This window comes from Platichthys flesus, chromosome 11 (genome assembly GCF_949316205.1).
Source record: "Platichthys flesus chromosome 11, fPlaFle2.1, whole genome shotgun sequence".
NCBI classification, from domain to species: Eukaryota; Metazoa; Chordata; class Actinopteri; order Pleuronectiformes; family Pleuronectidae; genus Platichthys; species Platichthys flesus.
The window spans coordinates 23,689,998-23,714,401 of NC_084955.1; the positions used below are offsets into that span (position 1 = coordinate 23,689,998).

Genomic DNA, 24,404 nt, shown 5'->3' on the forward strand with positions numbered 1-24,404 from the left:
CGCCTGATGTTTTACCAAGTTGGACTTTGCATATGGAAAATGGTCTGACGCATGAAATAGTTTTCAAGGGCGTCGGTGCCAAAAGTTCAGATCCCGACTTTCTATAAAAACTTTTCCAGCTGGACGTTAAACCTCAGAACATCTTGATCTCTGCAGAGAGTGAGACGATAAGTGAGACGGTCGGAGAAACTGAAACCAGGTGAGAAATATCAAAAATTCTGTCACATTATTTTATGGCTGAAACAAAATGGTTGTTTCAAATGTTTAAAGCTGGTTTGAATTGTTGAAATGTGTCATCAATGCTTTTCTCTTTTATACCTGTTAAACATTTATGAATCTGTTTTTGGATTGTTGACAAAACACAACAATTAAACTTTATTTATTTGATGCGAAACAGATTATTGAATAATCCAGAGAATAATTTCACTCGCATTTAAATAACTTTATTTTACTAAATCTAAAATCTACAGAGTAATGCAAACACCCATTTCTTCATATTTGGAAAATAAACTCTATTTTCAAAAGGAATTGTCTTAAAGTGCGTATCACAATGAAAATAAGAATAAATTACAATTAAAACAAGAGAGGGACTCGGTTGATAAAACAGAGGAGAGTAAAATAAAGTTGATCACAGAAAAGAAACTTTAAAGTTACACTTTTTCTACTTTTCTTTGCAGTAAAACTAGAGATGGGTTTTTGTGCGACTCTGTTTCTCCTCTTCTTTGGTGAGTACACACACACTCACACACACGCACACACTCACACACACAAATACGCTCGGTCTAAAGCGATGATGCGTGTAAATGTAAATGAAATCGAGGGATAAATCTTTGTTTCTTCACCTGATAATTAGACACAATAGACAAGTTTTGGCAGAATTTATTTGTTTAATTAATTAATTCAACCTAAGTCTTATTATTAATTGTAATCTTTGATCTTCTCGTATGTTTAGTTTTAATTAGTTATTTGATGCGATGACAAACGGGATGAGATGTCATGATTGACAGCTGGAACCGGAAGGTGATTGGTCTTGTGTGTGTCCTCGCTGCCATCCGCTAACATGGAGGAGGTTTATTCCAGGAAACTGGTTTTTGACGTTATGGTGATGGTGCCCGCTCCCAGTGGAAATGATCGGCCACTGGGGGCAGGCAGTGGCTGGTGCCTCAACCCGCTGGCATCAGGGCATCTCAAGGATTTAAGATTTAGACTTTTCGCTTTGCAGAGTCGTTAACAGAAACATGAGATAAACATATTGAACAACTTGAAATAGTTTGTTATCACTGTATTAGTTTCTATATATTAAATACTAACGACCCCGTCTTTGGTCGACGCCCAGGATGCGTCCTCTGCTCCGGGTTCCCGCTGCGTCAGTACCACTACGTGCAGCAGCCGATGAACTGGGCCAGTGCTCAGAGCTACTGCAGAGAGCATTACTCCGACCTGGCGACCTTCGAGAGCGCCGCTGACATACAGACGCTGAACGCTGATTTTCACTATCAGCTGGCGTGGCTGGGACTGAGGGACGGCCCTGAGCTCAGTGACACCTGGAGATGGTCATCGACCGGTGAAACCAGCAGAACTGGTTATCAGCCCTGGCTAATACATGAACCGAGCAACAGCGCTGGAGAAAACTGTGTGAGGATGGACACGAATGGACAATGGTGCGATGGGGCTTGTAATGAAGAAAGATATTTTGTCTGTTACAGTGGTAAGTAAACATTTAACTTATAAACTTTATCTGTATGAGCCTGTTGGATAGAGGGAGACTTTATGTGATTATGGTTGAATTTAATTGAAAATGTCCCAGGAACTGGACTGAAGCGCTTTCCACATCGACGCCATCTAGTGGCCGGAGGCATCATGTTTCTGAGGTTTCTGTCCATCTCATGTTTGTGAACACGATATCTCAAGAACTCCTCGAGGAGATCTTTTAAATTTGGGTGCAAATATTCAGTCGGACTCAAAAATTAACTGATTTGATTTTGGTGGTCAAAGGTCACAGTGACCTTCCAAATCTCTTCTTTTCCTCGAGATGGCTTCATCTTCAGAAGTGTTCATTGTTTTGTTCACAAGGGACTCCCGGCTTAACTGACTTGGTCTAGAACGATGATGTCCAAGCTGAACTGGTTAGGTTTTACTGGTCAGAGGCGTACAGACACACAGCTGTTATTCTATTTGTTTTAATTAGCAGATTTTGTTGGTAGATAAAACACCAGGAAATCATCCACCTCTCTGTTCTGTTCATTGCAGATGATGGACAACATCCTCGAACGTATCACTACATCACACTTGGGAAAACTTGGTATGCTTCTATGGAATACTGCAGAGGTCACTACACAGACTTGGCTATGATCGAGAACCAAAAGGAAAACTCCCAGGTCATAAGTGTGAAACCCTCTTCTATCGTAGTTTGGATCGGTCTGTACCGAGGACCGTGGACGTGGTCCGACTTGTCTCAAAGCTCCTTTAGGAACTGGAAGACGTTGAGTTTAGAAAACTTCATTGGCAACGGGTCCTGCGCGGTGGAGAATCCGCTCCACGAGTGGAGCTACTTACCCTGTGAGGACAGATACCCGTTCATCTGTCAACAAGGTGAGGGTTCAGTGACGCAATGAGAATCTGAAATCAAACGTCACAGCCTGTGTCTCTCTGTGTTGCAAGTGCTTTTATAGCTTTGTTATACTTTTTTTAATCAGTTCCAAGACAGAAGACGGTGTTGAGGATGAAGGTCGAGACTGAGGCGGACCTGATGGATCCAGCTGTTAATGCCCAGATCCTCCAGCAGGTACATTTCACTCATAAGATGTAGAAGGACTTGGAAACAGTAAATGACAGGAACCTGCCTGTTTCCTTTTGTTCCTCAGCTCAGTGCAGCGCTCACAAGTCAGAAGGGGATCAACTTCACTCTGCGGTGGAAGGTTCAGCCCAGAAAACAACAGACAACCCGACTGACGGACCCCGCAGCCCTTTGAGCGCTCCCCGGCAAACTTTCTGAATCCTTCGGACGCACTTTGGAAACGTTGGCACTTCTGCAGACTTTGCTAAAGGGGAAATTACCCAGAGTTCATAGCGCTGTAATATTGAAGGAGACACCAATCTCTACATCGTAACTATAAACACGTAGCTCTGTGCTAATTTTAGAATTTGTGTAGCATCTTGTCCTGATCCTTGGTGATTTAAAACTCTCCCCTCGTCAACTCTGTAGAAAAAGTCTGGAACTCAATGTCAGACTGTTGATTGGGTCTTGTAGCCTTCACTGAGTCGTCAGCCTCATATCACATGACCCCCTTCAAGAAGAAAAACACCAATCAGCTCATTCTATTTAAGCCACACCCATACCGCAATATTTTCAAACTAAAACCTTCCTGTCCTTTTGTATCTTCTAATACAATTCTAACATTTGAATGTAGCAACAGGTCATATCAAAATAGACGTTCAAGACAGATAAATATAAATCATTACAAAATATAGAAAGCAGGGGAAACATTTGACTGCATCAACAAAGTTGTCTGTGATTTCTTACAGAGGAGCACAGAGTGAGGGTGATGAAGGTTGGCCCAAGGTCGTCTGTGAGCAGTTGGGAAGATCCCAGTCAAATCAGTGTCTGTGGAATAATATCAGTTTGCATTTAATTTGGATCTGAGCTGCGTCAGGTTTTTCTGTCAGAGGTTTAGTGGTAAATTATCGAGTAGACACTTGAACCCTTGAGTTAATACAAGTAACATCCAATACTTAATAACAGAGTAAAAGTACAACAGGATTTAAATAGCTTATATGTAGAAGTTGTTTTCTTTCTTATGTTTTTCAGTGTGGATTTAAATGTTAACGTTAATATATACATATATATTTTTGATGACCACAATAAGAGAATGTGGATAGTTAATTGAAATCTGCTCAATCAATTTGTAAAACTTTATTTTGGTTGGTTATGATAAAGATTAATAAAAGATGAATGAGTGTGACTGTGTCGTTTAATATACATCTATATATATATAGCATTATATAGATATGTATATAATATATTAATAGGTCAGTTTGGTAAAGTTAGAGCAGCCGTCAATTCCAAACTTTTGATCAGGACAGCAGACATTCAAAATGGCTGCCATGTGTCAAATATGTGTCAGCCCCAGATGCTCCGAGTTCAACTCTCATGGGAACCGTTCATCAATCACCAGGAGGGGTTTGTTTTTCAGCCGTTTAATAGTCCAGGTCCGACTCTTTAGAAAATCAAATACGACTTCAAACAGTCGTTTTAAAACCTGTCCAGTCGCCGTCGTCCTGCTGCCACTGCCGTGACAGAGAAAGTACAGAGATATATTGCACTAATAAATAACCCATCAATGGTGCCAGGCTGCAAACTGAAGGTTTACAACTGGTTGTAAAGAGTCAAAAGGACGACCGAGGATCGTTTGGTCATTTTGTTCCAATTCACCATTTGCTGCGACGCCATTAGACAAAAAGAGAAGCAGAGGAAAAAGAGTTTTACAGTTCTCAGGAAGCCAAGATGTGGTTTGTGTGTGTTTGTGTTATTTTGTACACTTAGTTTTAAATCTCCTCAATCATGACGATAACATTAATATCGACTTGAAACGTGTTCAAATGAAAGTGAATGTCTTTTAGTTGAAGAGCGACACAAACTACAGGTGTCGAAATCCACATTCTTGAATCAACACAAACCGAACAGTGAAACATTATCATACTACTGTTGTATCACAATGGATGAGCAGGCGTACCTAATAAACTGGCAACTGAATGTATTTAAATGGTACATTTGAGCATTTAGGATGCAAGACATCAATGTACTTTAATAAACAACTGTTCCAACAGATATCACATGTACTTATATCCACAGATCGACACTGACACTCATCACCTTCAGATATTAAACATGTATTTAGTTGTTGTTGTGGGATCTTTTATTCAGTTGGTTTTAATCGTTTATTGTTGTGTCTTTTCTTAACTTTGCACTTGTATTTTACTTTGTGAAGCACCATGAAACTCTCTGCGCTACAGAAATAAAGTTTAAAATTTGATTAGGTTGATATGATTGTTATTATTCAGTCCCAGACACAGAATTCAAGCTAACATCAATAAACAGGGTATTTGTTGCATGTAAATAAACGTTCTCTCATTACTTTAGTTCCAATTAGTTTAGTGCTAAACTAACCAATGTAAAAATGCTAACATCCTAAACTATGATGGTGGAAACATGTTAAACATTACACCACTTAACATTAGCAAGTTAGAAGCATTCACTGTATATAAAGATGGATGCGACGACCGCAATCATCTGGCTCGCCACCTGGTGGCCGGGGGAATACAGGTCATAAACCTCTCCTCCTCCATGTTAGCAGATGGGACATGGACCAAACAAAACAGAGTAAAGAGGTTGTGAGTGTGGACATCACAGTAGTTTCAAAACTTCTGTCTGAGAAGCTCTTAAACCTGCTGTGGTGTGGACGTGGAGACACAGGATCCATCTTTATGCACAGTCTTCAGTTGGTGTTGTTATTGTGAGCTTTCTGATTTAACATTTAGTTTTTTAATCTTAATAAAAACCAGTATATCCTCAATCAGTCTTTCCATGAAAAGCCTGGACAGATCCCACCACGGAAGGAAAACAAATGACCGAATGAATATTGGAAAGGGTTGATGAATGAATGATGGGGAGCAGGGACAAAATGTGAGGCAATGCAAAGTGGGGCCGAGGGAAGAGGAGGAAGATGAGAGAGGAGGGATGGATGAAGGAAGAGAAAGGAGGACAGGCTGAGCAGGGAGGGAGGTGGAGCAGCAGCAGGCTGCAGGAATGTTTCACATGCTTGTCCTCTCTGTGACCTGGGCTCCCTGGAGTGTGGGAGATACTGGGAGTAATTAGCCTCCTTTAACATTGGAGCTGTGCTGCCCTTACGCCTCAATGGGGTTACAGCAGTGGCATTGAAGGAGATCAAGTGTATTTCTTTTATTTTCAAACAAAAACTGCTTTCACGTTCTTCTCCTGCACCACCTGTCTGCAGCACGCCACCGGTGCACGATCAGACCATGCATTAAATCCCTTCTCTATATATATATATGGATATTTTCTTCTGGCAGGTTGTTTTACAGTCGTTAGCAGCTGACTGATGTTGTAAATTAGATTCATTATTTGGAAGTGGAGCAGATCTGCTTCCCCCTCACCCAGCAGCCTGCTTGCAGCTGACCTACTTCGTCTTCCAGTAGATTTAATCACGCCTCCTCCTAACTGCAAATACTTCTCACTTAAAGTCAGGCAGCGAGAATTGAAGTGGACGTGAATGAAGAGAAACGGAGCCTTGAGGTATTGATCGTGTAGAAGGCCACACGGTTTCAATCAGGAAATGCCAATAGTGGAACATTAGCGTTATCTGCTCTGCTCTGACGGCCGTTATTTAAAACACACACACCAGAATAATGTTAATCCAACATCGATCAAGCGTTTAACAAGGTTTTGGAATCATTTGAATATCACCAGCATCCAGTGAAAACATCTGTATCTTTTAAAACAGAAAATGTTGGAGCACCATTGTTCACAGTTGAAAATATCTGATTCAATATCAGAGCAAAGGTTTTCTGCTAAGATTAAAACAAACGGTATAAAATGTGAAATGTAGAAATATATCTAAAAACAAACGTTAAGGTTTGTTACTTGTAGATTAATAAATTAGTTATACATCTTATAAATGTATAAATGGTTGAAATAAATGCACGGCTAAAAGGGATTTAAATGTTCTCTCAGTGTGTTCGATGCCACATATTAAAGGTTTATGACTTTACACTGAACATCACATAAATTATGTAGTTTGATCAAAAACCATGGAAACTTTAACAGATTATATATATTTTTTTTATACAAAGCCTCGATTGGCAGTGCATGTTTATGGTACTTTTTATTTCATGTTATATATTTTATTCAAGAATTGTTATAAATATGTTAAAAAAATACTTTGATGGGTAACACATTAATGAGTAAAGTTATTCATCAATAAAACGTGATACAACAAATGTACTTTTGTGTAACCAATGTTAAAAAGTATGTCAATAGAATATTGTTTTCTGTCAGTGTATGATTCCATATCACAACTCAAACTTCTGATCTCTGCAAGAAAACTAAATATAGAACAGATGTCGAGTCGATTTAAGACATTTTTTTATTGAATAATTGTTACATATGTTTTTTAATTTGCGAAACATTATTGAATTAAGTTATTCGTCAACAGGACTTCTATTTTTTACAGCGGCTATGATATCTAAGAAAACAACAAATACAACATTGACTTTATTCCTTTTTCAATTGGTATAAATAAAGTTGCTCAAACCAAAGTTCTCAGTTAGTTCAACTGAATATAACTTTGAATTTTGAGCAAATCTAATGAATTGGTCTGTTACCAGCTGTTGTGCTTTTCCCCAGTGTTTTATTTTTCCCAGTGCATCTGATGCTGGTTCAGAATCCAAACCATCAAACGAGTCGTTTCCCTCAGATTCACTTGTTTTATCCCGGAACCTCCGCGTGGAGCTGGAGTCGGAGCTGCGGGCTGAGGTCGGTTCCGCGCTGGGTCATGTGAAGGTCACCAGCGGAAGAGGTTCACGCAGAGTTCAGGCGCATACATTAGGTAACACAACGCTGCCTGTGACATAACCGGCATCGAGCAGGTCGAGACGTTCAGGCGATAAAGAAGGAGAAGGAGGAGGAGAAGGAGGAGAAAAGTCCTGGATCTAACTTGGTTGTTCTAAAACAGATGTGGATGCGTCAAACCGCTGGATTCTGCTGCTGCGCGTCCACATGCCGACACTTTGCGTCTGCGGATCGTCAGGAGGAGCGCACACGCCCCCTGAGCGCGCGCCACGCTCACGTTTTACCGATAGAACTGTGTTTGCGTCCGAAGTGAAGAAGGAGCTCGAGCTGCGGAGGATTCCCTGAGAACATGTTCGATTATGTGGAGTTTCAGTCGTTCGCGCCCGGAGTCATCATGGACCTGTACCGCTCATCCAGCCCCGTGTGCGCACTGCAGGACCGGGACCAGGACCGGGACCAGGACCGGGAGCAGGACCGGGACCGGGAGCAGGACCAGGACCTGGCAGCCTTCTTCCCCGAGCTGATCGAGTCGGACTGGCAGCAGCACCGGTGCTCACAGTGTAGGTTGAAAATAGAAAATGATGTTTTTTTGGTTAACACTGGAATCTGCAACGCTTTCCTGCACAGAAATATAAAACCTGACTTCAAAAATGTGACGTGCATGAAGATAAATAACAGTTTATTATCTGTAAACAGAAAAATAATCCATCTCGAGTTTGTTTTTATAACAATGTGAGGCACAAATCAGGATAAGAAACGAGAAATTGTCAAAATATCAGGACGTGAGCCACATGTCTGTTGAATCTTTACATCTTTGCTAAACATAATTAAAACATTAGCATTTTCCATTTTAACAGCTTTTTGAGTAAATAGCATTGGTTTCACATTAAAGTCTGGTTGTGTTGGACAGAATCAGACTGAGCCTCAGGTTTAACATTCAGGTCCAAAGGGACATGGCCATGTTCTGGAGATAAGGCTGAAGTTTGCAGGATAAACTCATTCTGTTGGGTCTTGTCAATAATCAATAAATCAATGATAATATGAGGAGCAACATTCCTGCAGGTTTAGTTGAAAATCAGATATGATTGACAGGCCGATCCCGAGACAGTGTAAATGTAAACAGTGAAAGAATCTGAGATCCAAATGACTCCAAATAAAACTGACAGCAGAGATAAAGAGACGTAGATTAGAACAAATAGACGAGATAAGACGGAATAAAACATTTTGAAGCATAAATTACATGTTTAACCCTCTCAGCTGTATAAATTATCAGTTGTTGTGCTTAAAAACAAAGTGAAAAATTTAAAAATCCATTCAAAACCTTCAGGAAACCTTCAAATTACAATGTGATATAATAAATTCACAGTTCAAACGTGTGTTTCTTTGTCCAAACCTCAGATTGTTTCAGTTAATCTTATTTACACATCTGGATGAAGTCAACACATCGTCTCATTTTAGTTGAAAGTCCCTGAGTTATTTGATTCTAACCCATTAACGAGCAGCAAATTGTTTACAACACACTTAACTTTAGTTTAAAGTGGGGGAAAAAATGCATTTTTATGTATTTGTCAACAAGTAGAACTTCTCCTGTGAACATCCACAAGCTGCTGTGCAAACAGATAATTAATATCAATATAGAAAAAACACAGTTGTAATAATGGAAAATAGTGAGACTTGTAGCTGCATGTGCTTCATTATAATGTGTTATAACCTCTTCAGTAAAAACCAGATAGAGTCAGTAGAGGTATTAGATTCTCCCTTGAGGCAGTTTTCATGTTGACTTTGCTGCTGCAGGATCTTTTATGTTTCACTAATAGAAAGTGGATGAAAGCAGTGGAAACCAGTGCAGTGTACTGGTTGACTGGTGGTGGTCTGTGTCTCGGGACGGGCCGGTCAGGTCGGGGTCACCGTGGGTTCACCGGACGGTCACTAGCTCAGGAGGTCAGAGGAGAGCCAGACACTTCCACAGGAGGAAGATGTTCTCGGTTAAAGTACAATAAACTTTAAAGACCCGTAAGAGTACTTTGAAAAGTACAGAAGTAAAGATAGTACTACTTCATATAAATGGGCCTATAAGTTATACAATATTATTTATAGCACGGTTCTACCGACAAATGTCTTCTACTAAAATCTATTCGTCCAACTTGAATATGATGTTTAAAATTAGTTTCAATGAGATATTGGAACGTTTGACAGAGATTTGACCCCAATACCTTTCTCTTTGTTTGTTTTTTGGTTTGAATTTTTTGGGTTGTCATAAAATTTTATTTATAAATTAAGATATTTCAGAACACAATGCCACAAATGATTCACCATAACTTAAAAACCCATTAAAAAAAGAAAAGTTTTTAAGATGACATATTCTAACTCTTTGGTGATAAAACTTAATATGCCCAGATTACAAGAAATATGCACTAATGTGTCTGTGAAGTTAGAATAATTTAAAAGTTCATGAACACAGAATAAAGGTTTTATTTTGATTTACACTTAAATAAAAACCTTAAGCAGCTGCTTCCTCTGAGTCGTCTCTTAAACTTTATCTTTCCTTGAGAATTGTTTTACACCCCCCTAAACATTCTTTCTAGGTTTGAATCCTTGACACACATCAAACAACACCAACTAAATTGGGGCTGGGGCAACACCCCCCCTCCCCCGTCCCTCTCATCACTTCCAGCACCCCCCCCCCCCCACCACAGACACTTTCTGTTCCTCCTCCCTCCCTCCCTCCCTCCCTCTCGCTGCCTCTCATCACTCACCCGGGGCTTGTGGCATGCTCCTGCATTGTCTGGTGTTGGGAGAGCGCTCGGCCTGATGGGGGAGTCCACGTTTGACCCCCCGATTCCAGGTTCAACCAGGGGCCGCCGGTTCAAGGGGACGGAGATGAACAATTTCTCTTTCTCTTTTTCAAAATGACTCCCTTTGTTTTTTATCCGCCAGCGTCGGCGGAGGTGGTCGGGGAGGCGGCGGGAGGCCGGGCGGGCGAGTCCCATTACAGAAGTGGGTTTTAAGTGGGAGAGCGCTGCCTGCTGGGATTGATGGAGGGAAGTTTTTACATTTAGCCGGGTAAAGAAAGGAGGTTAGAGCTAAAGCGGTGATAGAGTGGCAGACTTAGAGGAGGGAGGAGAATTCAGAACACAACATGTGGCCAAAGAAAAGAAAAGGAAGAAACCAAGTAGATCTGTGATGCTTCAAGGAAACTGAAGACTTCTTCTCACTAGTTCCTCCGGATTCATCCACACGACTACGTTTGAGTTTTAAAATGTTTTAGAAAATCCATGCTCTTACTTTTACTTACTCAAATGCAGTGGACACAATCTACTTCCTGTTTACACCGGCTCATCGGTCTCATGCATCTCTTTAGATATTTCAGTCGTTCAGCCTGATGCTGTGTAGATCGGAGCCTCAATGAAACGTTATAGGGTCGATTCCCTGGAGACACTAATGTTCTGAGTCTAACGATATGAGACAGTTGCACCCCTTCCCCCCCTTCCAGCATCCCCCCCCCCCCTCCAACACCCCTGTCACATGTGCAGGAGGTAAACAGGAAGCAGCTTCTTCATCCAGATCCATGTCGTCTTCTCCCCGAGTGTCGCAGTTGTGTCACTTTTTGTCTTTACCCTTGTGAACCACCAGTGTTGTGATGTGTGTGTGATGTTGTGTGTTTGCAGCAGTGGGCAGTCAGAGCTCCAGCTCCAGCTCGGACGACCTCTTCGCCAGCCCCACCTCCCCGCCGCCGCCCCCCCGCACGTACAAGCCCTGTTTCGTGTGTCAGGACAAGTCGTCCGGGTACCACTACGGGGTCAGCGCCTGCGAGGGCTGCAAGGTAACGTGCAGTGGTTTGTAAACCACAGTGTTATTATTGTGTTGATGCTCGATAATGTTGTCCAGGATTTTTATCATTATTTTCTGATGCATTTGTCAGCAACATGTGCTAGAAGTAACTTTCAACAAACACAGGACCTTTTCCATATTTCACAGAACCTGATTTATACATTTCTTCTGAGATTTATCTCATTTGTTTTCCACGTTTTTTATTTTTGATGATTCAATTCATGTTTTCATCTCGGATATTAGAAGGAATTGATCAGACTTTGCTGTTACTCACATTTTACTTGACAAGAAAAGAAAATTTAAATTATTAGGGTTCTCTGAATTTCCATATTATATCACAATGATGTTGTTTGATTTTTTATTCCTGCCATTGACAAACAGCATAAATCAATATCACAAGATCCATGTGATGGATTTGCTCACTATTTTGAAGCCAATCATTGTTCCCATATAATAAATCCATTCCGCTAGCGCCACCAACAGGTCTAAAAATTTCACTTTTCTATTTAAATAATCAAAATATCCATGAATAATACATTTGTAGTCATTACACATTAATACAGGATGTTTTGAACATTATTCCCACGACTGCTTGTAACTTAAATCATTAACGTCTTCCCCCCCCCCCCTGTCGTGTTCCTCCGCAGGGCTTCTTCCGCCGCAGCGTGCAGAAAAACATGGTGTACACGTGTCACCGCGACCGAAACTGCATTATCAACAAGATCACCCGGAACCGCTGCCAGTACTGTCGGCTGCAGAGGTGCTTCGCCGCCGGGATGTCGAGGGAGTGTGAGTGTCCGAGACTCTTTGACTCTGCTGATGATCACGGGGCGTCTTTAGGGAACAAGGCGTTCACCCTCGAGGGAACGTGAGCGACCCTCATTGGAGCTCAGATTCCTCCGCCAAGGTTCAGCTGTTTCCTTTAAGGACAAATTCACACTCTCATAGACATCAGCCCCTTAAATATGTTGTCATAGTAGTAATAACTTTATTTGTATAGCTCTTTTCTTTTCATTTACTATATTCTTTTTTATAGAATGTAGCAATTCAACCGTTGAAGATTCATATAAAGTGTTGATTATCTACTGAATCCACTTGGTGGTGGTAGATGAAGGTCTCTAACACTATTTATTGCTGAAGATTGGTGGGAGAACCTCATATGAAACCACTTTAAATCTGCTAGATGTGGATTTTTATTCAAAATCACATCAAAAAGAAGAAGCCATAAAACTCAAGGTTAAAGATACTGAGAAGATATCCCAGATCTGCCCCCTTTGCCATGGAGCCGAACTTTCATAATTTCTGTGTTGGCCCCGTGTCCCGTCCTCTCACTGAATTTTTGTGTAATCTTGCTGACAAACAAACGAACAAACAAACAGACAAAAAAACAAACAAACAAACTCACAGGGCTGTAAACATGACCTCTGAGGTGGTAGATTTTCAGAGAGGGTGACGTTTGACAGGTGAATGAAAGGTCAGTGTCGTTGCTGTGAATTATTCACTCAGGTTTTTCTTAGTGTTTCATAACTTATTTTTATCAAACCACGGAGACATGAGAGAAACAAAGACAATAAAAACCTGAATACAAATATTTATTGTGTTATGATATTAGAGAATTTAATTACTGAATAAGAAAAACGGCAAAAAAAACACATCTCTGCTTTTTATTTATCTGAAAACATCATCTTGTCTTGTGATATGCTGGAGGACCGACAGGAACACAGCTTCAGAGATATTCAGTCAATGGTTCGACCGGCCGGGAATCGAACTGTGTGGCTGTTTAGTCGCCCTGACAATTGATCTTGCAATGCCAATGCAGCTGTTTTTTTTAAAAAGGTTTAAAAGTTAAAATGGTCTTTATTTATCAGAAATAAGCACAAAGTCACCACACTTGGAAAACTTGATGAATCACAGCTGTTATCTGTGTTTCAGAGGTTAAGTCTAGTTTTTATCAAATCTCTTCATCATCCGTTACATCATCAACAGGATGTCTTATGAAACAACCTCATGACACAGAGGTTGACCCCATCATCTGATCGTCCTTCGGTTATTTGTGTGTCTTCAGACCAGCGAGCTGTTTATGGACGTTTCCTCACAGAGGCTCTTATCTTCTCTGGTGCAGGTTATTGAAGCTGAATGCAGCGAGACAAAAGAGAGACGACGTTCAGAGCTGAGTAAACTCACTCTGCCCTGTTTTTAGGTTAAGAAGAAAAAACTTGAAGGAAGAAATGATTAATATTCCTCATATAGGTCCCCTATGTCCCACCTGCTAACATGGAGGAGGCAGGGTTTATGGCCTGTACTGCAGCCAGCCACCAGGGGGGCGATTGAGACACTTTGGCTTCACTTATTGTGAGTTTTAACGTCGTCCATCTTTAAATACACCGTCGTCTGTGAATGTGAGCTGTCCTCTCCATAAACCCGCCCCTGTGATTCGCTGACAGCCTGTCCTGGGCGTGACCTGCCTCTCGCCGGTCAGCTGTGATTGGCTCCCTGCGACGGGATGAGTGTCCTAGATAGAGGACGAAGCTCTGAACACTGTGATCCCAACGTGCAGAACAGTGTTGACCTGAAAGCACCACAGAGGGTGGACGTACAGTTTGTCCCCCACCATCTTAAACTCAAACATTTTGTATTAATCAATGTTTTCCTTGAATTCACATCATTCTTCTTCACTCTCTGGAGACTCATCCCCCGGTCCTGAGCTGCCTCGGCTGCACTGCAGCGTCCCGGCTGCACACGAGAAACACGGTGTTCAAACCCAGCAGTGCAGTGACCCAGATAACAGAGCTGGTGTTACGCACAGGGAGCCGGTGGCAGTGATAGGGCGGCAGAGGAGGATCCACCCAAACACATGTTCCTGTTGTTGCTCCTCCACGCTCAGACACACACACACACACACACTCATTACGTAAATACAGCACATCACATGGAGCAGACGGATGCCATGTAACTGCTTCCTGGCTGCTGCGGTCGCTCTGCAATACGAGCTGACTCGCGGTGTTTACACAAGGAGGCCGGGAATTAGGGCATTCCATGCAGAGGAGGAGGAGGAGGAGGAGGAGGAGGAGGAGGAGGAGGAGGAGGAGACTCGCAGTGAGGAAGGCAGAGGCCGTGGTGATGCGTAATCCTGAGGCTCCCTGGACATGTGCGATGCCGCCTGAACCAAGTCAGTGGACGCACTGTAATGTGATGACACTGTTACCCAAGCCATTATGAAACCTGGTTTGGGCTGCAGCCGCCGGCTCCACGTGCTCCCGGCCGCGGCAGCAGATGATTCACTCAGATCAGCAGCTTCATTCAGAGTCAGTTCTGTTCTAGTTAACCTGCTTTTAACGAGCTGAGCCTCAGTAACAGTCAAAAAACACTATGGACAAAAGAACCTTGAAGCCCTCGTGCACTTGCTTTGGTGGATTTACTGTTTGTTTTGTTTGTCCTCTGATGTAGAGCACTGAGCATAATACAAGCTTTAGTTTATCATTGAGGCAGAGGAACTCATTTACTATGTATGAGTCCAGAAAATACACAAACCATTCCAACCAAAAACAAATAAACAGAAACATTCACCAAATAGCATAAAGAGGTAAAAGTAAAAGCATTTGGATTTAATTCTGTCTTTTTATATCAGGAAATATCGACTAAGAAGAAACTGTGGCTGCTCACGCACTGATCCTGATGTGCAGGTGGATCCAGGATATTTATTCAAATTTTCTCAGGGAATTATTCATGGCTTAGTCCTATTTAGGGCGCTGATATTTATATGTGGGTTAATGCAAATATTAGGGAATGATAGAATTAGGATGAATCTCCTGAGATCAAACCCTTGTGCCACAGAAATGTGACTGAGGCTTGATATTTGACAGCTTAACCATAAACATTACCATAAGTAGCTGTAAATAAACAGAAAACACAATTAAAACCACATATTTAACTCATATTTTGAGTTCTGTCCTGATTGTCTTGTAACCGGCGTCGTCCTCCTTCTGCAGCGGTGAGAAACGACAGGATCAGGAGGAAGGGGAAGAAGGAGGCGGTGAAGATGACCATCATGGAGACGTACGAGCTGACGTCGGAGCTCGGCCTGATCGTGGAGAAGATCTGCAGAGCGCACACGGAGACCTTCCCCGCCCTCGGCCAGCTGGGAAAATACACAACAGTGAGTCGTGACACCAGATCTGACTCTTCATATGTAAACAAATAATCTGTGGAGACTCCAGCCAGTGATTCGGTGGATTCACATGTGTTTTATGCATCATGGCATCATGGATTTGATCACATGTTTCTTGTTTGGTTTTTAATTCAAGACCTCAATCGCATAAAACAACAGGATCTACACGTGAGTTTTGCAGAGACGTCCACAAAGCTGTGGCGTTTCTTCCACTCATGGGATTACTGGAGTCTGAAAGCCTCATGGGAAATGTAGGCGTGTCGTCTGTGATCCGTAGTAAAGAGGGATTTAAGATGTCTGAGGGCATTTAAAGCTCAACACGTGATTTATACTTAGAGCCTGAAAGGTCAGAGCTCGATGTCACAGCGGCTGAACACACATGCAAACTTATAATCAATAATTATCAAATTACATCAATGTGTTTAGGATAACTAACAATTAAATATCGTTAATTGGATTAACCTCACATTTTAGCTTGTTGCTAACTCGTTTTTGATTCATGCAGAAGTGTAAACATGCCTCACGTCCAGTGTGAGAGAAATGTGAAATATAAACCACTTGAGAGGATTTAACTGAAATCTACACGCACTGTAGCTGTCGTGTTTCTGAAAGTGTGAGAAGAACTTTCACTTTGTGAGATTTATCAACACTGGACAGAGTCAAACATCTAACGAGCCCCAAAGAGCTGCATCCACCACACAGAGGAAAACCTGCTCGTCCCTTCACGATGAGAGAACAGAGCCCTCCCACTGTTATGAAATACATTAAACTGGTGAATCATACAAGGGCGCGTCCTTCTGCATAAACACAAGGAATCCTCACCTCAGGTGTTTGTGTTTTAATGAGTTAGATGAGCTCAATGACGCCGGAATAATGAGGAACAGCTTCTGCATAAACACAGATCACTTCCTGGTTTCAGATCACGACAGATCTTTAACCAAGTGTATTTAATACATCAAAAAGTGTATTTTGATTAATTTGAAGATTTTAAAGATTAAAAAAGATTCATTGTTTAAATTAAATGATTTTAATAAACTGGAGAAGTCGTAGTCATAACATGTTTGGGGCTAAATCTCCATCACATGGTTTTCTACACGTGGGAATCAAAATTAAATATGTAAAATGTATAAAATCAAAAATTATGACACATGTTTCTGTGGGTTAACGTCAACAATCAGGTTCTGATGAACTCATGATGTTTGGTTCTAGTATTATTTAATTAATTGTTTTGGTTTTTACATCATAAATGTCACTGTTTTGTTTCAGTCATCAAGTTGATTTCCAGTTTTCAGGCTCTAAAATCTTTTTGAACTTTTAAACTGACATAATCATCACCTCACGTCTTCAACAGATCTTAAATGTGTCTCTGTGGATCCTTGCTCCCTTAAACATCCACTCTGAACAGTTTAAGACATTCTCCATCTTGTCTCCTTCCTCCAGAACTCCAGCTCCGACCACAGGATCCAGTTGGACCTCGGCCTGTGGGACAAGTTCAGCGAGCTCGCCACCAAGTGCATCATCAAGGTCGTGGAGTTCGCCAAGCGAGTGCCGGGTTTCACCGGCCTGACCATCGCCGACCAGATCACTCTGCTCAAAGCCGCGTGTCTGGACATCCTGGTACGTTTCCCTCTTCCAAAGGAAATCCATTCCTTTACTTCTACATCTGCAATAAGTGGCGTGTGCAGTATGTGTTATGATCTCGAACTGAGCGACTGTCATTTCACAAATATGAGTCACACCTTCTGCACTCAGCCGAAACACAAAGTGATTGACAGGTGGGCCGACGAGCAGCAGCCCTCAGGCAGAGTGAGTCACAGGAGCCTGAACATCAACTCTGACAGCAGCGGGGGAGCGTCACATACAATCACAAGCTCGGATGTGTTTCCTCATTACACACGTTTCCTCACTGAGGCGTTCTGGGACAATACTTTACCTCAGTTGATATTTTACATTCTTCACCCGACACACCCGACTATTCCACATTCCAACAGCAACATGTCCTTTTATGTATGTAGGCTTTCCGGATGTTCCTGGTGTCTACAAGTTATTAATATTAATAATAGCACCATGAATTAAACCTTGTTTCCACGGTCTTTCTTTTCTCCTGTGTTTTCCGTCTCTGTTCTTCTCGCGTCGCACAGATCCTGAGGATTTGCACTCGCTACACCCCCGACCAGGACACCATGACCTTCTCCGACGGCTTGACCCTGACCCGCACTCAGATCCACAACGCCGGATTCGGGCCGATCACAGATCAGGTTTTCACTTTCGCCGGACAGCTGCTGCCGCTGGAGATGGACGACACGGAGAGCGGGCTCCTCAGCGCCATCTGCCTCGTCTCTGGAGGTAAGAAACTCCCGCACACATCAAATCCCTGCATGTGTTTCACCTCAGGAGGCAAAACGTTGTGTGTCTTCATCTGTTCAGACCGACAAGACCTGGAGGAGCCGTTGAAGGTGGAGGTGCTGCAGGAGCCGCTGCTGGAGGCGCTGAAGATCTACTCCCGCAAGCGGCGACCCAGCATGCCCCTCATGTTCCCCAAGGCTCTCATGAAGATCACCGACCTGCGCAGCATCAGTGCCAAAGGTCAGAAACCGGCGACTCGCTGAGAGGACGTTCTTCACAAAGTTCTTCACCTGATCTAATGAGGACAGGTTTTGGCGTTAACGTGTGTTGTGTTTCTGTGTGTGTCTGTGTGCGTCTCCTCAGGTGCTGAGAGGGTGGTGACGCTAAAGATGGAGATCCCAGGCTCCATGCCACCTCTGATAGAGGAGATGCTGGAGGATCTGCAGAACCTGGAGGAGCACCAGAAGAAAGTCTCGGAGGAGAGCTGAGCAGAACACAAACACACATACAAACACACACACACACAGACACACACAGACACACTCTGGTTTCTCGCTCCGAAGCTGCTCAAAGAACAATACGTCGTCTTCCCCCTGAGAGAAGCCGCTCACTTGATAAGGTGCAGATGCAGGTGAGAGTCTGACCTCAGGGTTTGGTCAGTGAACGTGAACAGACTCCTCAGCAGACGTCATGGGAAACAACAGAGAACGATGCAGTAATGTTTTTAATCAGTTTCATTTTTAACACCTCGTAACCACTGATCTGCTTTTTTTCTGTATTTATATTTGCATGGATTCATTTTTGTCTGATTAGGTAACAATGTCTTTAGCATTAGTCTCGTAAAGATGGTGAACATATGGAATTTTAGCTTTTTACAAACTGTGAATATTTGTACCCGATGTTTTTTCTTCACGTTTGTAAAAACAAAAGGGAAATTTAGCTTTTTACTCGTAAGAGTGAATGTTCATCAGAATCAGTATTTTATTGCCAAGTAGGTTTACACCTACAAGGAATTTGCTTTGGTTCTTGGTGCATACAATGAACATAGAAACATAAAACGCATCAACGGTAATGGCATCAACAGAGTTCACAAGCAGATGAAGCTGAGTTGACGCCTGAAACGTCAAATTTAATTACAAAAGAACCCTGAAAATACAACGAATTAATACTTAAAATACAGAATTGTTGTCAACTCTTGTGCAGGGTTGTGCATTTTGCTGGAAATCTCTGTCTCAAGTAAGAAAAAGGCTTTAGAATAGAAAATGTATACATGCTACAGCTGAACCTGTCACGCTGGGTTCGAACAAATTGAAATGATATTGTGCTTGGGGTTGGGTTCTAATCTACGTGATTGTTTATATTGAACATGCCTGTAATCAAGAAATACACCAGCTGGACACAAAAAAACGGCTTCGGCTAATAATGTCTTTGACTCAATACAATGAATGTTTTCTACATTTAAAAACAATTTTAATTTAAGAAAAAAGCCAATTTCTGAAGCGCATCAGTGTTTGATGCCTCCTCAAAGAGAGCTGTAATAAAATAATGTGAAATGATTATAATAATAACAGCAGTTTTATTAAGAAAGTATCTGATCACAGGAGACAAAGGATTATGGGTAATGTGGTTTTCTGAAGTGTGAGAAAACACAAATCTACATATTCGGCATCATCATATAATAGATTTTAGCAAAGCAGGTGTAAAATATCAAATGGACTCAATGACTTTTGTGCCGTAAATAAGAATGTTTTATGGAAAAGAATGAAATAGTATTGTGTGAATTATTCATTTAGAAATTACAAAGTCAGCATCTTATGTACTGTAACACCTCATCTGTGCCTACTACAAAAAACATGTCTATGATTTTTAAAATGTTTGCAAATTTATCAACCTGGAAATGTGAATGTCTTCATTTTTCTCCACCTTGTCTACTGCTGTATAGTATAACTACTGTGTGTACATATTATATCTACGATCATCATTTATCACGACGCATTCATTTGTTATAATACTAAACAGATTTCATCAAATTTTTTGTCGCTCTATTAATTAAAAGTCGTAATTTTGCTTCTTTGAAGATTCACGGTTCTCTTGATGCTTCAGGCAGCGCCTCGTGTTTCATGTGAGGTCGTTTCAGGTCATATCAGCTGCACTGAAGAGGGCTCGCACTGCCCCCTGTGGACCAGTGGCAGGCATTGCACTGCGGTACATTGTGTCCACATTGAGTTTTAGTCCACTGAACGTATAACTGCTTTTAAATATATATATATATATTCAGTTCACCACATTCTCTCCCTCTCTCTCTCTCTCTCTCTCTCTCTCTCCCTCTCTCTCACAACAACCTTTACAACCAAATACATGTAGAGTAAGAGCATAATATCATACATTCTCCTTGAATATAAGCACAGTCACATCACATTTGTACGAATAGACAGCTTTTACCAGTTTAGTTGCTTTTTTAGGATTTGATTACCTTCCTGTTGCCAGTGATGGTGCAACAGCCTGTATAGATGTGTCTCAGGACTTTGAGGGGGTCTCAAGGCTTGTCTTGGCGGTGGTCTAGTGGCAGAAACTTGGACTATGGGCAGAGAAGGTCTCTGGTTCGACTCCACGGAGAGACAACAAAAGACGAACCTGGCTTGATCTGTCCAAAAATCCAACAGTCTCCCTACCCTGTCTAGTGCCGCTGAGCAAGGCACCTTACTCCCCCAACATCTGCTCCCCGAGCATCATACATGGTCGCTCACTGCTCTGTGTGCCCTGCACCAGATGGGTCAAAAGTAGAGATTAAATTTCCTTACCTGCATGAGTGTGCCTTTGCGTGTTTGGGATGAATAAATGGATCTTAATCTTCTTCAATCCACAGTAGGGTTGCAAAGGGGTGGAAACTTTCCGGTAACTCCTCATACAATTACCCTTGCCTTCCCTGTGTGTATTTAAGCCTCTGTCCTTCCCCTTGTCCGCGGTCGGGTTGTCTGTTTTTCCTGCTGTGTTCCATGTTGCCTTTCTCGCTGTGTTGCGCTTCTTGCTGTCTTGCTGTGTTGCTGTTCTTGTTCTGGTTCCTCTTGTCATTCTTGTCGATGTTCCATGGTGTGGTCCCTTCCTGCGTTCCATCCCTGTCCTGAAATGCTGAGCCTCTTGTAAGTTTCCTTGTGTTTTTTCCCTCTTGTTCTTGTTCATGTGGTTTCAGTGTTTCAACTCCTTTAGTGTTTGTTTTGTGTTTGTGTATTTAAAGCCTCTTTTTATATTAAATTGTCTTTTTTAAACTACCTCTGCTCCTGGGTCCATCTAACTTCACACAACCCTGACAGTACAACCTGACCCATTATTATTGGTTGAGAAGCTGTGTGATCCAGGCACCCGGCACCAAGCTAAAACTCTTGAGGACATTTCAGTGTTTGAGGCATGGCTGAAAGAACGGCCGTGGGTGAGCCATTTTGTCCTGTACCTCGTGAAGGTGTGGGACAGACTAGAAAAATACCGCAACCCTCCAGCCCCGACCTCAAACCCTTTTGAGGGAACCCGCCTGGCCCGAGGTGGACCCCGAAGCCTGCAGAGGAGGCCTGCGGTTGGGGGGCCCTCACCTCTACAGCCTTCTTAAAGGCACCAGCCTACAGCCCCATCTGCTGACCGATACCTGGGGGGCTGTTGGGCTCGGGGAGGACCCTGCAGCCTCCAAAAAGGTTCTGGTGTGGTGGGTGGACGGTGGAGGGGGGGCATTCACAGCGGAAGCCTCTCCCTCCAGAAGTCTGCTCAGAGGCACCAGCCACCTCCAACCCTGACTGGGCCCAAGCCACCTCAAGCCCCGATTGGGTCGCAGTCAGCTCCTGTCTCACTGTCCCCTTGGAGGTCCTTGTGGTGCCAGCTCCAGTGCCTGCTCCAGTGCCTGCTCCAGTCCCTGATCCAGTCCCTGATCCAGTCCCTGCTCCCCCACAGGGCCGCCCTCCCGAGCCTCAGAACTCTGCCCTTGAGCGGCCACGGTGCCGCCCCCCCGAGTCTAAGAACTCTGCCCTTGAGAGGCCACGAAGCCATCGGCCCGAGACCCTAGGCATCTCCTGTATTCCCCCCTCTGGTTCCCCCCTCCTCCCTCCCCTCTCAGTTCACATTTTGGACCGTCTTGAATCCGGTCCTTGAGGGGGGGGGGGTACTGTCATGTTCTGTCAGTTTAGTTTGTGTATTATTGCCTCTGTGTTCTGTTTCCTGTTTTATTTTGTAGTCTCTGTTCCTTGTGGGTTGTTTCTGTTTTCACACAACCCTCACAGTCAAGTGCCCAAAGTTTCCTCAGGGCTCAAATCCATCTATGACAAAACAAAATGTTTATATTTATGTCTGTATATGACGAGGTAAATACAGTTAGTATAAAATTACCCACAAAATGTCCAGTTTATTCCCGTATATTCCCTTTAATTCCCATGGAAAGTTTCCAACTTGAATATTCCTGATATTTTGCAACCCTAATCAAGAGCCACATTTTGTGTGTTTGCAGGGTTCAAAGAGAAACATCTAAGAGTGATGACATCACATTGTGCCTTTAATAGAACAGTCCTTGAATCTTTGTCTTTGAAGGAACATCGAACAAAGAACAGAAGAAGAGTAGTTACCATACACACGGTTGGTGGATACAAAGTTTTATCACAGCGAATTCAATCAAGTCAAGTTTTTCTCTTTTAAAAGATTGAGAAATTGACAGTGATGGATACGAGCAACGTTTTTATGATTGAGGATCTGGAATCTCTCAGTGAGGTTGAGGAGGAGAATGAGTGCTTGAACCTCCAGGAGATAGAGATGGGGATAAAGGATGGGATGCAGGAGGAGATAGAGGATGAGACAGTGGAGAAGATCAGCTTTCAGCGTGTCTCAAAGAGGATGCCAAAAACTATTTGTGCTGAAGAGGTTGAGGAGGAAACAGAAGAGTCGATTGAGGATGAGACAGAGGAGAAGATCAAGGAGGTGATGGAGGAGGAGACAGAAGAGTCGATTGTGGATGAGACAGAGGAGAAGATCAGCTTTCAGCGTGTCTCACAGAAAATGCCAAAAACCACCAATGCTGAAGAGGTTGAGGAGGAGACAGAGGAGAAGATCCAGGAAGTAATTGAAGAGGAGCTCTACAGCTCCAATTTTGAGGAGGTAAGTGTGTATGTAGGTTCACACCCTATACACAAAATATTTGTAATAATAATTACATCTTGTGTAATATCTAATATTTTAACTATTATTGACTCCCTTTTTTTATAATTAATTATTATAAATTAATAATTAATTTTGTTTGGCTACATAAGCATATGAGTATAAAACAACATGTCAATAGGCAGATAAATGAATGAACAACAAACCAATATTTGTTCTATGTTTCACAGTTTGAAGAATCAAGTTCTTATGATGGTCTGCACAGAGACCTCCAAAAGGACAAAGCTGCCAAAGCTGCTCTTGAAGAGAAGTTGAGAATAACAAGAGCGGAAACTAAAAGGAAAGAAGCCCTGAGGAGAAAGCGAAAAGAAGATTACGCCCTTTCAAAAGCTTCGAAGAAGGAGCAAGTTGAAAAAGATCAAACAGCTCATCTTATGCGATCGGAGAAAGACCAGGAGCACAGATATGCAAAGCCTCAAAAGCACATAAGCAAAATGACGGGTGATCTCAAAGAGAAAGAAGAGCTGGTCAAGAAATTCAAAGCTGAGCTGAAGGGGAATTGTGAGGTTATCTTTCAAGGACAGAAAACAATTAAGGAACTCAAACAGGCATATGAGGATCTTTCTATGATGAAACGGAAATTTCTTGAACGAGACAATGAAACCCAATCCCTTCACATCAGTATCGAAACTCTTAAAAACAGTTCCAAAGCCAAGAGCAATACTATTTCCATGCTGCAAGAGAGAGTTGACCAGTGGGCCTCTGGCCTCAAAGAGGAGCAGGCAAAAAACTACAAACTAAAGAGGGATTATGAGGCTGCCCTCTCCCAACAGCAGAGGGACAAAGAAGAGCTGATCCATCTGACTTGTAAGAATCAGCAACTGGCTTTGGAGCAAAAGAGGCCACAAAGTGAACCTAAGGATGACCACAAGAGACAGCGTGCTCAAGATGACCAGTCGACCGCGAAATTCAAACAGGAGCAGCGCAAAAACAACAAACTCCAGAAGGATTTGGAAGTTGCCCTCTCCAAGCAGCACAAAGACAAAGAAGAGCTGATGCTTCTGACGTCTAAAAATCAGAAACTGGATTTGGAGCTAAAGAGGCTCCAAGGTAAACTTAAGGATGACCACAAGAGACAGCGTTCTCAAGATGACCAGTGGACCGCGAAATTCAAAAAGGAGCAGGGCAAAAACAATAAACTCCAGAAGGATTTGGAAGTTGCCCTCTCACAGCAGCACAAGGACAAAGAAGAGTTGATGCTTCTGACTGGTAAAGATCAGAAACTGGCTTTGGAGCTAAAGAGGCTCAGAGTTGAACTTGAGGATGGCCCCAAGAGAGAGCTTG

At 42.5% G+C, this 24,404-nt stretch overlaps 2 protein-coding genes across 2 annotated transcripts; both read left to right on the plus strand.

The window, feature by feature from the left end:
• The first annotated feature begins 680 nt into the window (after positions 1-680).
• On the plus strand, positions 681-3,809 carry LOC133964790 (L-selectin-like). Its single transcript, XM_062399032.1, has 5 exons — positions 681-725; positions 1,337-1,675; positions 2,251-2,592; positions 2,697-2,785; positions 2,865-3,809. Exons 1-5 carry the CDS (start codon positions 689-691, stop codon positions 2,970-2,972), a joined length of 915 nt encoding a protein of 304 aa, XP_062255016.1. The 5' UTR covers positions 681-688; the 3' UTR covers positions 2,973-3,809.
• A 4,022-nt stretch (positions 3,810-7,831) lies between these two features.
• On the plus strand, positions 7,832-19,954 carry LOC133964540 (retinoic acid receptor beta-like). The gene is made up of 8 exons (XM_062398693.1): positions 7,832-8,148; positions 11,257-11,411; positions 12,067-12,208; positions 15,409-15,575; positions 17,028-17,204; positions 17,729-17,933; positions 18,015-18,173; positions 18,297-19,954. Exons 1-8 carry the CDS (start codon positions 7,938-7,940, stop codon positions 18,419-18,421), a joined length of 1,341 nt encoding a protein of 446 aa, XP_062254677.1. The 5' UTR covers positions 7,832-7,937; the 3' UTR covers positions 18,422-19,954.
• The last annotated feature ends 4,450 nt before the right edge of the window (positions 19,955-24,404 follow it).